Source organism: Electrophorus electricus, chromosome 11, assembly GCF_041902795.1.
Source record: "Electrophorus electricus isolate QZ-2024a chromosome 11, ASM4190279v1, whole genome shotgun sequence".
Lineage (NCBI taxonomy): Eukaryota > Metazoa > Chordata > Actinopteri > Gymnotiformes > Gymnotidae > Electrophorus > Electrophorus electricus.
This window is the reverse complement of record NC_137507.1, coordinates 2473337-2486855: the sequence shown is the minus strand read 5'-3', so window position 1 is coordinate 2486855 and position 13519 is coordinate 2473337. Positions and strand designations below refer to the sequence as shown.

The 13519-nt window shown below is 46.5% G+C and overlaps 1 protein-coding gene across 4 annotated transcripts in view; it reads right to left on the bottom strand.

The window, feature by feature from the left end:
• Positions 1-13519, bottom strand: part of arhgef2b (rho/rac guanine nucleotide exchange factor (GEF) 2b) — a 43491-nt gene that overhangs the window by 20309 nt on the left and 9663 nt on the right. Inside the window, exons 1-2 of one of the 4 annotated variants that reach the window (XM_081723365.1) lie at positions 5891-6173; positions 2602-2662 (exon numbers count right to left, since the gene is read on the bottom strand). The exons of 1 other annotated variant lie outside the window; for it this stretch is intronic. Coding sequence is in view for 1 of the 3 variants with exons in the window: in XM_035528758.2 (XP_035384651.2) it covers positions 5891-5956 (66 nt within the window). In the remaining 2 variants the exon portion in view is untranslated. Of the gene's footprint in view, positions 1-2601; positions 2663-5890; positions 6175-13519 lie in introns of those variants that run through there. 2 more of the 4 variants (XM_081723364.1, XM_035528758.2) reach the window with 2 other exon arrangements.

Below are 13519 nucleotides of genomic sequence, written 5' to 3'. Positions count from 1 at the left end.
CCTCAATATGTCACGGCAAACCCTTCAGTGCAGCTTAATGTGATTTCTACCCAGCAGCGAGCTCTCTTGTACATCTAGAGAAGGGAGAAACCGAGCACCACCTGCGTACCACCCACCGCTCCCCTGATCCACGATTATGAGGTTTAAACACTGAACAGAGCTCCAGTAAACATCATGCGATATAAAATGACCGTCGTTTGCTACAAAGAACAGGCCTCTCCCTCTCTCTCTCTCTCAATCTGACATGACTCCAAGTCAGGGGGTCACCTGGAGGAAAAACACTGCTCTTGCAGACGGCCACGTGCGAATGAGGTCACGGCGGGTAGCCGACCAGCGCGCCTTCCTACCTGCAGGGATGGATTTAGGAGCCACTGCTGAGCAGAGCACAAGAGGCAACTCTCAGCAAACCTTTTATTTGTCCTCGGGTTAGGGGAAAAAAAACCCGACAGAACACAGTGCTGGGAAGAGAATAAGCTGAAAGCCCAAAGGATAACCTACCTCAGAGAGAGAGAGAGAGAGAGAGAGAGAGAGAGAGAGAGAGAGAGAGAGAGCTTGCAATAAGAGGGCATTTGTACCAATGGGGGCCACAGATAAATGAGAGGAAGAAAGAAAAGGGGAGTGAGAGAGAGAGAGAAAAAGAGAGAAAAAAAACTAGTAGAGCAAAAGAAAAATCCCCAGACTCATGAAAAGAGAGAGAGAGAGAGAGAGAGAGAGAGAGCAAAGTAAAAGAGAAAGAGAATCCCCGATGAGAGGGAGAGAGAACACGGCGAGAAGAGAGGAGCAGGTAACTTGACTGCAGGGAACTGACAGGTCAACAAAGAGAGATCAGACAAAGAGAGATCAGACAAAGGACGGAAGAGCGGGATGCAGCGAGGAGAGGAGAGAGCTTTAGGATGGCCCGCGGGTCGTATCTCCATCTGGAAGATCCAGGGGAAAAAACACCAGACAAAGCACTCTTGTGCAAAAAGAGAAGGCAGAGTCATAAGACAGTGTAAAGAGTCAGTGAATGAGTGTGTAGCTCGTAGGTAACGCCAAGCCTTACCGCCGCCTGCCCCTGTACACGAGCGCAGACGTGAGCCATGAGGAGCCATGCTCAGTAGCAGCCTGGACCAATCGGTGAAGGGTCGCCCCTAAGCTACGGTTAGCCAGTGAGATGAGGCAGGGGCAGCATAGCACTGAATTCCATTTGTGTGTGTGTGTGTGTGTGTATGCTGATGTGTAAATCCTTAACCTTTCTCGTGAGCATGTGCAGACCAGGTCAGAGTGCAGCCATCCCCTGCTGTGGTGACCTCTCACCCTGTCCTGTGGCAGAACCGGGGAGATGGCCAAAGAACAGACTCCTGTTAACCTCACTGATACGTATACAGCGCGCGCGCACACACACACACACACACACACACACACACACTCCAGGGGAGAGTGCAAAGTCACAACGCAGCACTAGTCCCTGGAGAGCAGCTGAACTAATTAATATACCCAGGAGGACACCAACAACACAGAGCGTGCACACACACATACACAGACACAGACACACACACACACACAGACACCTGGTTGCCTTCAACAAAAAACACTGGAGAAAAACCATGGAGTGTGAGGAACTTTTAAACACAACTGCTCAGCGTTACCCTGTAACCACACCGCTGTAACCTGTAACCATTCTGTTGTACCCTGTAACTGAGATGCTTTCCCCCTGGTGCAACGATGAGCCCTCACGATGAACCACTCTGTTGTAATATGTCTGTAATTGTGTCTCTGTCAGTCTGACCACAGGGTCCACACTGAAAATATGAACAAAGTATGAGATCTCTTTCTGCAGTGTTAACTAAGATATGCTTCTATTTATCCAAGTTGCCAGAATGCAGAAGCTGTGAGTCGGCGTTAAAAAGAGCGGCTGCGCGAGAATGCTGACGCCGTCTACCACGGCGACTGCACCGATACCCCGAGGACGGCCTCGGGGAAGGAGCCTCAGGGACGTGCGGGCGACTGAGGTCACTTCCTGTGACTGGATCTTAAGTCAGTTCACCATGACGGCAGCTCAGACTACCAAGGAGAAGTGAGTTGCGCCCGCCGATCCAGAAACACGACAGGAACGCACGTTCTAGCCTCGCAGTCTGCTGCAGACGGCTAATAAAAACACCCAAGCCACATTCCAGTCTGCTCGCCAACTTCCATTATGATCTTAACATTAAGATCTGTCCACAAAAGCAGTCTCAGTTTGGACTGTGGAAGTGACGAGTCTAGAAGGAGAGTGTGAACATTAACAGCCCATACACCTCCCTCTCTTTCAGCTTCCTGGCTGGGCTGTTTGCACAGGTGCCCTCCGAGGTACTGGGTTCTCAAGCCCCACCCCCGTGTCCCGGAGGAGGCATTCCCATGCTGTGAGGGCAGGCAGGGCCAGGACACGACTCTGTCCGTCTGTTTTTATCTCCATTCACCGGAGGCAGCCTCTCCACGAGCACTCCACTCCTCCGCCCATCCGCCGCACAGTTTCTCTGCGGAGAAGGCGTATGGGCCGTGCCACGCATGCGTGGATGGGGGATCAGTCCAAAGTGTAAAAAAAAAATCATTTGCGTGGTTTTGTTTTTTGTTCGTTCTTACCTACTGAGTCAAACAGAGGGTTGGGGGATGGGTGTCCGATGAAAGCTGTTCCTTCACGTGCCTTTCAGAGGCCAAACGTAATTAAAAGAGGAGAAAAACACACAGTTGACAAAACAGCCCCATGTCACAGATGAGCACCCAAGCAACTGAACCATTAACTAAAACGGCTTTGGGTTCAGACATATTCCTCGTTAAGCTGTTGCTGCCAACTCCAAGGAAAAGGGGCAGAACAGTAGCACAGAGTAATTACCATTTATAATGAAGTAAAGGAATACTTGTACTATAAACTCATTAATGTACTGTCAATTAATAATTAACATTTATGATAAAGCCAACGTTGTCCCGACATTCCGTTGGTTTTCAGAGTGGATTTAGGTAAAATACTTAGAACAAAGACACTAAGACAAACCTGCAGGATGTGTTTAGCATGTCTTTACAACGAATGTTTACTGTTACACACAATGCTTATGGTTCTCTCAAATTCCATCTGGTTGCTCTTTACACTGTATCAACATGCTTTGTTTGTGATAAACATTACATTAACAGGACAAAAACAATTATTTTGTGTTAGTTTGGTAATGTCCCCCCTCCCAAAAAAATCACTGTCTTGTCCATTACTGATACCCTTATGTGATACCACATGAGCTGTCTGATCAAAGGTCAAATGGTCGGAAGTGGCCCATAATGGAAAGAGCACTGAAAAGACAATCTGAGCATGTACTGCTCTGAGTGTGTCCTCTTCTATATGCGTATTCCTCTGAGTGTGTCCTCTGAGTGTGTATTCCTCTGAGTGTGTCCTCTGAGTGTGTATTCCTGATGTATGACTATTATTACTGAAGTTTCCAATCATTCAAACATACAATTGAGAAAAAAAAACTGTTTACACACACACACACACACACACACACACACACACTCACTCACATGGAGCCAACGGGTACAACCTTTATCATATAAACCATTAATTCCTTTATAGTCATGTGATGAAACACTTCTGAATTTCCAACAGGCATCAGACGGCAAATCCGTTGCCGGCACAGACTATATGTGAGTCACAGAGCCTCCTCCCATGTGAAAGCAGCATGCGAGCGTACACCCCAAACAAAATCCCCATGCTGTCGCAATCTGATTGGCAGGCACGACAGGGGGTGTGAAGTGGATCAAAGGGCAGGTCTGTGGGCTGTATGGCTCTTCAGCTTCTATACATCTCACCCACCTGCCTAAACCTCATCTCTGCATCACAAGTTGTGGTCTTGTAATGATGAAATTTTATGTTTGGTTGCACTGAAGTTCTAAGGACAAAAAAAAAAAAAAAAAAAAAAACTAACCAGAGTTGACACATGTGAAGAAATAAGCCGTAGTCATAGCAGTAGCGCGATCGCTCCAGAAGTGTAGAAGTGTCACCCACTACTGCTCCCTACAGAGAACAATACTTACAGTATAAAGTTCTGTAATATTTTGGTACTTATGTATATCATTGGTTAAATGTACTGAATAAATATTATAAAATAATCTAGACTTTTGAATCGAGCTAGTCAGGGCTGCTGTTGTAGCTTCACACCCTGAGGCCCAGACTCCATCACACACTCCACACACACCAGTGATAAGTGCACGGCCTGCTGACTGCATGTATTGTGTCACTGTACGGTCTGGTGCAAGGCTCTGTGTGCAATAAAGGTCTGTTTCAGGAGGTAGACCTATGAGACACGTGGCTCCAAAGCAGAGCACTGGACACAGGAGAGAGGTGAAGTCAACGCTGAGAGCTCTCCAGTAATAATAATTTGAGTCCTATTAACACAGCCCTGTTTGTGTGTGTGTGTGTGTGTGTGTCTACTGTCCCATGTCAAAGCCCCAGGCCTTGGGTATAATTCTGTATTGTCTTCTCAGTCTGTGTTGTGGACTAGCTGCATTCTTTTTTTTGCCCTCAGGAAAAGGGGTGAAAAAAGACACCCTACGCATGAAATGGGGGTGAGCAGAGGGTGTGTGTGTCATCTGGGGGGGAAGGGGCCAAAACAAACATACCCTTGTTGTTTCCCTGAAGTGCTGTCTTAGCACCTCAGAGCAACAACCAGAGTATGTTTGTTTTGCCGACTACTGTATTCTACAAATATAGTTTGGTGACACAATTAAGCAAAGTACTTCCTCAAACTATATTTTGTGTATATAAGTATTTAGACCCCTAAGCTAAGCTTAGAGTTCGCGGTGTGTGTGCGTGTGTATGTGTGCGCGCGCGTGAATTCAAGCCTTCATATTCTTTTATATACATCTCTGCACATAAACTGGTGCGAGTGCGTGCGCGTTTTTTGCGAGTGTTTGCTGCGTTGCGACTAGTAAGTTCACTCCGCTACATAGCTGTCAGTTCTTGAGCAGTTCCAAAGCCACTGTAAACACGGTACTTTAGTTAATGACCCTTCATATTCCTCGCACACACACACACACACGGTCTCGTCACCTGGAAAACTGGTATTGTCATTGGATGTCATTGAAATGACTGTAATTCTCAAATGCATCCCTTGCAAAACTCAAACGGCAAACACAACGCCAACAGTGTTCCCAGGGTGACTATCACACAGATTTCCGTGGGTACAAAATACTGAGTCAGTATCTTCCCATTCAAAACCAAGAGAAGTATAAAGATGTACGGCGATGTACGTGCGGAGCTAATGGCTGACCCGTATTGCCTAATTGTGCTACCCAAAGACGAAGAATTGTGTTTTTTCTTTTAGGAAAGTGGGAAGTTTCTCTTCAGAATACGCATGAATTTGTCGAAGTAAAAGAAGAAGCCCTCTTCGTGTTTTCTTGTCGAATGTTTGGCCCCCTCCCCCACGTTCCCTCTTCCATGAAGCTTAGTCCTGCTCCACACAATGGCAGCGCCACGCCGCTCCTCGCCACGCCGCTGCGCACAGGGCGCACAGGATGCACAGGATGGCGCAGGGCTGCGGAGCGCACTCACCAGCCTTTAAAAGTGCTCTCAAAGTGAAGAACAACACGTGAGAAGGACACGCAGCTGTGGAAAACACCTGGCCCTTCGTCAAATACAAATAACAGATCGGGAACGTCTATTTTTCACAGTGCCGCAGTCCGCAAGGATATTTCGCCACTTTACCCAACCTTACTGATCAAAGAACCGGATTACACGGTATTAAAATAAGAATTTCTTCATATTAATTCGGATAAATGGGTCAGTCAGTCCAGCCACTATACACACACCGATTTTCTTCACAAGCCCTAGAGTGTCTGTAGATACTGACACGCGTCACGGCGTGCGGGCACGTAAAACATCACTCACCCGTAAATTGATTTCTTTCATTCTCTCGTGATGCGTTTTCGGTAATGGGTCCGTAACACGGGACATGCCGAGTGTTTGGACCAAATCAACTTGATCCTAATTTTCGACCCAACAGGATTCTGACTCGAATCAACGGCGGAGTGGGATGATCTGAATAGCATCCAGTCGAGCAGCCTCCGATGTAGACGGTTTTACACACTGATGCTTATAAAGGACTCCATCAACTTTTGTTTCTCTGCCTCCGCGAGACTTTCTTCGCACAGGAAGCCCGTGCTGCCGCTAACTCCCGAGCGAGCTCTAGCTTCTCCCTAAGCCACACCTCCATTATTTCGACACGAACCCTTTTCATACTTTCGGCCAATCAGGGTGTCGCATTTCTTACACGTCCCCGCACACGGATGAACCCTTGGCCAGTTACAGAGCAGCCGGTTAATTCACTTCATTAGACGGACCTTGGCCAGAAGCGCCAGGTGGCTGGAAATGACGACTGCTTTTCTTTAGCCTGCAGGTACAACTGTCTAATTGTAGCTGCAGTCTTCATTTAAAAGGAACCCCAAATGTACCAGTGCCACATAAAAAATTTTTAAAAAAAAAATGTTTTCACAACTTAAATCCTGCACCTTTCATAGTAATATTCAGTATTTATGACAGCAGTTATTGCTGACGTTAGATTTCCAAAATTATACGATCGGACTGCACACGGAACGGGAAGTCCTGGACAATAGGAAAGAAATACATAGTGGAGCCTGTGAATTATATGATAAAGGCTGATGGTGGATGTGTGCTTGGTAGAGAAAGCACACAGCACAACCTCATCCGGATTTAGTGAGCCGGAGAGTGGAACGCCCTAGCGGAACACGCCCTGGCCAGAAGCTTCTTTACTGGGGATTCACAGTGTAAACATGTGGACCAAGTGTGCTGTGTTGAGCTGCTGAAAGCCAGGTGACCCATCCACTTGTCAGGTGTTTGCGTCTCATGTTACAGAGCCTCTAAGCTCTGAGTTATGCATTTTTAAACCTGCTTTCCCACTCAGTCCCTTGGTCACTCAACACCTGTATCTCTTTGTCCCAGTTTGTGATGCTGCGTCTCTGTTAAACAGACCATCAGAGACACTTAAACCTCTTAACTCTCACTTACGGCCAGTGACATGATGATTAAAATTGGAGCTTTGTTTGCTAGCTGGTTTTGTTTATTTTCTAGCTAGGTTTGAGTGTTTGCTAAGTTGGTTTGCCTTGTAGTTTTATGATATCTTGCCAGGTTTTTTTAAGTTCTCCATCTCTAGCTTCATGCAGTTTTTTTTTCTCAGTACGACTGTTAAACGGCTCACTTCTGATCGAGGTTGTGTATGTCCTTCATTAGCTAAAACAGCTCAGCTACCAATGGGATAGCGGTCGTGCTGTGTGATGCGGCTATGAAGTAGTGAAGATGTGTTGAGATTATAAAACGATGATAAATATATTGTGTGTGAGGGGATAATGAGGGTGTGTTGTGTTGGGTTAATGTGTTTTGAGTAATGTCAGAGTAGTGGAGGTGTGTTGTGTTGGGTTAGCGTGTTTTGAGTAATGTCAGAGTAGTGGAGGTGTGTTGTGTTGGGTTAACGTGTTTTGAGTAATGTCAGAGTAGTGGAGGTGTGTTGTGTTGGGTTAGCGTGTTTTGAGTAATGTCAGAGTAGTGGAGGTGTGTTGTGTTGGTTTAGTGTGTTTTGAGTAATGTCAGAGTAGTGGAGGTGTGTTGTGTTGGGTTAGTGTGTTTTGAGTAATGTCAGAGTAGTGGAGGTGTGTTGTGTTGGGTTAACGTGTTTTGAGTAATGTCAGAGTAGTGGAGGTGTGCTATATTTGGCGGATAGTGATAGATATGCACTTTGGGTGGAATTTTGCTGGCTAATTTCAAGTTCTTTGTCTAACAACCCACTTTACTTTACTGTGCTAAATATGTCTATAGGAAACCCCAACTGTACTCACATCAAGAGAGGGAAGATATTTTGTTCCTCTCTCTCCCCCTCTCTCTCTCTCTCTCTCTCTCTCTCTCTCTCTCTCTTTCTACCCCCTCCTCTCTGCTTGTCTGTCTCTCCCCCTCTCTCATGAGTCACTTTCCATTCATCCCCTTCTTCTGTGTCATCTTTCTCAGATACGCTCCACTCATCAGCAGAGGTCAGATGAGACGTTTGTGTGTCTGTGTGTGTGTGTCTGTGTTTGTGTGTCTGTGTGTCTGTCTGTGTCTGTGTGTGTGTGTGTGTGTGTGTGTGTGTGTGTGTGTGTGTGCATAAGAGAGAAGGAGAGACAGCTATTCACCACTGAAGGTAAGATGAGTCAGGTGGTATTTTTCTGTGTGTGTGTGACAGAGACAAAGCCAGAAATGTTTCTACAGCGTTTCTGTTCAGAGTTTAGCGCTTTGCACCTTTTCGTGGTGATCAGACAGAGTCAGTTAAATACAGCCTGTCAGTGGAATTACACTCAAAAGCTTACAAATGAGGTATGGAGAAATTCCACATTTTCTAAGATGTGTCTTAACGATAGTGAACTATGAACAGTTTCAGGTACAGAAAGTGTCAACAGGTCTTTGTCCTGCAGTTTTAAAACTTCCTTAATGGTGGAAACCACAACGCAACACAGATGGAACTGACTTAGGCACTTGTAAGAAATGGCTGCATGGGGCTACCGCTGACTGGCACTGTTTTAGGATGCCCTAAGAGTGCATAGTTGTTACGGGGGGATCTGTATGTGTGAGGGAGAGGGTGAGCTCTGTACTGTGCAGGGCAAGGGTTTGGTGACATGAGATAGCGTGCAGGTGCCAGAGCGTGCAGTCCCCGAGTGTTAACACAGACCTCCATTATTATGTCACATCCTGAAGTAAGAGGGGATGGACCAAATGGGGGAGAGAGAGAGAGAGAGAGAGAGAGAGAGAGAGAGAGAGAGAGAGAAAGAGAGATTCAGAACAAAGAAAGAGAGACATTTTTCCTGCAGGTGTCCTGGATGTAGAACAACTGGACAGAAAATCTTAGCATCCTTGACAATCTACTACCTGTCCTAGAGGCCTATAATTCTGAAAACCTGCTGTCTGTGGCCATGTTTGTTATGAAAAGCCCTTCACCGGTAAAACTGGAGCTGTGAATATCCACACCATTGGAAATTGATAAAAGTCACAAAGTCCAAACATAGCAGCTTAATCACAGTATGTGTCTTTGAGACAATAAACAGATATACCAACACCTGCAGGCACAGAACACACTTACAGGCCTACGATGAAGGCATTACTGATCCAATCAGAGAAGCACGGATCTTGGCCAAGCCCGTTCTATGCTAAAACTGGTTAGAAATACAGTGTGTTGATCAGTGTGCATATACTGTAAATGTTCAATTAACATGGTAACTGGTTTTAGACAATGAATCTGAGTTAATGAAAGGACTTCACCCCGGGTTTGCTCATAAGAAGTCATTGCTCATAATAACTATGACTCTGTAGCTTGAAGTCTGCTCAATTAATCTGTTATACACACACACACACACACACACACACACACACACACACACACACACACACACACACACACACACACACACATACACAGGCATTGTTCAAAATAGACCTTATGTATTTTGTACTTCTAGGTATCAGAATTGATCCCTGTATTTCTACAGTATTCTAGTTCTTTATTATATTGGACTCTAACCTATTGTACTGGCTAGGATGTATTCTATGAGTAAATGACAAAACACTTTTGTAAGTCGCTCCGGATAAGAGCGTCTGCTAAATGCTGCAAATTTAAATGTAAATATAAATGTAAATGTACAGACACACACACACACACACACACACACACACACACACACACACACACCAAAAAACATTCTGATTTGTAGTTTCTGCTAAATTAAGATGTGCCAGAGCCAACACTGCCATTTGTGTGTAAGAACATGAATACTCAAGAGTACACATCGTTTAACCTGATGATAGTTACACCACTTATATTGAGCCGTATAATACTGGGCAAGCAAACACAAACACACACGCGCGCGCGCACACACACACACACACACACACACACACACACAGCAAACAGTGTTCTGATTTATTACTATACAGTGGAAAAATTAAGGCTAGCTCAGTACTTTGGTTCAGTACTTTGGTTCAGATGATATTGTACGTGGTCTGTCCACATCCTGCAGTAGCCATTACGACGTTTAATATCCGCTGCTCAGCACTGCTGTTTGTGTGGTGTTCCACGCCACATCCAGATAACTCCAGGGTAGAGGATTCAAAGCACGGCCGAACGGAGTGAAAGAGAGAGAGAGAGAGAGAGAGAGAGGGAGGGAGGGAGGGAGAGAGGGAGGGAGCTACAAGGAAAGGGGGAGGGGAGGCTAATGCGCCCCGCTGATGCAATCCTGCCACCCGGGGAAGAAACTGGCCGGCCGGGAGCAAGCGGGAGAGTTGGGGGCGGGGGAGGGGTGGAGGAGGTGGGCGGGGAGGACAGTGGAAGGCGGGACCATTCCCCCCGCCCCCTCCAGCTAGCACCTTCACACAGCAGCGTGGCAGTAGCCGGGCTGCAGCATGGGACTACAACACAGCTGTACATCTCAGCACTCACCGAGCCGTTTAAAATCAGCCGCACGTAGACGCCCCCCACACACGCGTTCATCTCCCACACAGACACATGCTCTCCAGATGTGTAGGCACTGGCTATGAAGGGTTTCACGTTGCCATTTCATAAGGAATGCATGCAAACACAGGGATTCTGGCTGCAGTCATTATCTACTGATGGGAAAAGTAAACCATGCACACTACAGAATGAATCCATACACGCTTAGCCTACTGGCAGAGAGTTCTGCGGCTCCAGTACAGTGGTACAACCCCTCCTGTATAACCGAGCAGATCCAGTACAGTGGTACAACCCCTCCTGTATAACCGAGCAGATCCAGTACAGTGGTACAACCCCTCCTGTATATCCGAGCAGATCCAGTACAGTGGTACAACCCCTCCTGTATAACCGAGCAGATCCAGTACAATGGTACAACCCCTCCTGTATAACCGAGCAGATCCAGTACAGTGGTACAACCCCTCCTGTATAACCGAGCAGATCCAGTACAGTGGTACAACCCCTCCTGTATAACCGAGCAGATCCTGTACAGTGGTACAACCCCTCCTGTATAACCGAGCAGATCCTGTACAGTGGTACAACCCCTCCTGTATAACCGAGCAGATCCAGTACAGTGGTACAACCCCTCCTGTATAACCGAGCAGATCCTGTACAGTGGTACAACCCCTCCTGTATAACCGAGCAGATCCAGTACAGTGGTACAACCCCTCCCGTATAACCGAGCAGATCCTGTACAGTGGTACAACCCCTCCCGTATAACCGAGCAGATCCAGTACAGTGGTACAACCCTTCCTGTATAACCGAGCAGATCCTGTACAGTGGTACAACCCTTCCTGTATAACCGAGCAGATCCTGTACAGTGGTACAACCCTTCCTGTATAACCGAGCAGATCCTGTACAGTGGTACAACCCTTCCTGTATAACCGAGCAGATCCTGTACAGTGGTACAACCCCTCCTGTATAACCGAGCAGATCCAGTACAGTGGTACAACCCCTCCTGTATAACCGAGCAGATCCTGTACAGTGGTACAACCCCTCCTGTATAACCGAGCAGATCCTGTACAGTGGTACAACCCCTCTTGTATAACCGAGCAGATCCAGTACAGCGGTACAACCCCTCCTGTATAACCGAGCAGATCCTGTACAGTGGTACAACCCCTCCTGTATAACCGAGCAGATCCAGTACAGTGGTACAACCCCTCCCGTATAACCGAGTAGATCCTGTACAGTGGTACAACCCCTCCTGTATAACTGAGCAGATCCAGTACAGTGGTACAACCCTTCCTGTATAACCGAGCAGATCCAGTACAGTGGTACAACCCTTCCTGTATAACCGAGCAGATCCTGTACAGTGGTACAACCCTTCCTGTATAACCGAGCAGATCCTGTACAGTGGTACAACCCCTCCTGTATAACCGAGCAGATCCAGTACAGTGGTACAACCCTTCCTGTATAACCGAGCAGATCCTGTACAGTGGTACAACCCTTCCTGTATAACCGAGCAGATCCTGTACAGTGGTACAACCCTTCCTGTATAACCGAGCAGATCCTGTACAGTGGTACAACCCCTCCTGTATAACCGAGCAGATCCAGTACAGTGGTACAACCCCTCCTGTATAACCGAGCAGATCCTGTACAGTGGTACAACCCTTCCTGTATAACTGAGCAGATCCTGTACAGTGGTACAACCCTTCCTGTATAACCGAGCAGATCCTGTACAGTGGTACAACCCTTCCTGTATAACTGAGCAGATCCAGTACAGTGGTACAACCCCTCCTGTATAACCGAGCAGATCCAGTACAGTGGTACAACCCCTCCTGTATAACCGAGCAGATCCTGTACAGTGGTACGACCCTTCCTGTATAACTGAGCAGATCCTGTACAGTGGTACAACCCTTCCTGTATAACTGTATATCTGATCTGAATAAAGTGCACTGACTGACTCACATGACTACTGTAATAACGGACTAAGAGACTGTGCTAACTTTTTCAGTATGTCTTGTTGTGGACCTAAAGTAACATGCACTTTATTAACGAGCATTAAGAGATGAAAAAGTACAGTGGGATGAAGAAGCACAAAGATGAGTTTCAATAACACCTTCTCCACTAGAACACTTTGGACTCGTAAAACAACAAACACACCAATGATCCAAGCAGATATGCCATAGAGCAAAGACATACACATGTGTACACACACACACACACACACACACACACACAGACACACACACATGCACACACACGCACACACACACACACACAGACGCACACACACACAGACACACACACACACACACACACACACACACACACACACAGCAAACTGGTGCTCTGTTCAGATGCCACGTTCTCATTTCCTGTTGGTAGGAGGATTACATGCACCGCAGTCAAATCAAGCCCAGGAACAGCCCCTGCATGCACACACAGACACACACATGCACACACACAGCAAACAGATGCTCTCAAACTGCTAGAATTAGACCCAGGCTAGTAATCTCACTAGTGCGGCCATGTCCTGATGATGTCAGCCCTGCACTTCAAACAGCTACGTCCTCCCCCTGTCGCTATGTCTGCGCTGCCTGGCAACCGTTGCTCAGGAGAACACAAGAGCCTGCTTAATGTCCCGTTGTAAAGGAATACTTCATAAAACATTTATAGCATCCATAACTTGTTAATAAGTGACAGGTAAAGCCATATGAATGCCCTGTACGTAGTGAAGCAAGTCCTAGCCACTGTTATGCCCACAGGTGTTGACATAAACATTCATAAGTATCCATATGCATTAGTGTCCATATCCATATTAATATAATATTTATAGTTATAATGCAGTGTCCAGTACTGCCTGCTTGTACACATATTCAGACATAGTGAGGAAGAAAAATTACATTAGGCAAAAATGGGTATGAACAAAGACTGAAAGTTAAGAATATGCAGTTAACAGTGAGGTAGACTTGTGTATGCCTGTGCAAAAGAGACCAAGAAAAGTTCTACATACGGTTGGTCTGGCTACGCTCTCTACAATAGCAATACAATAG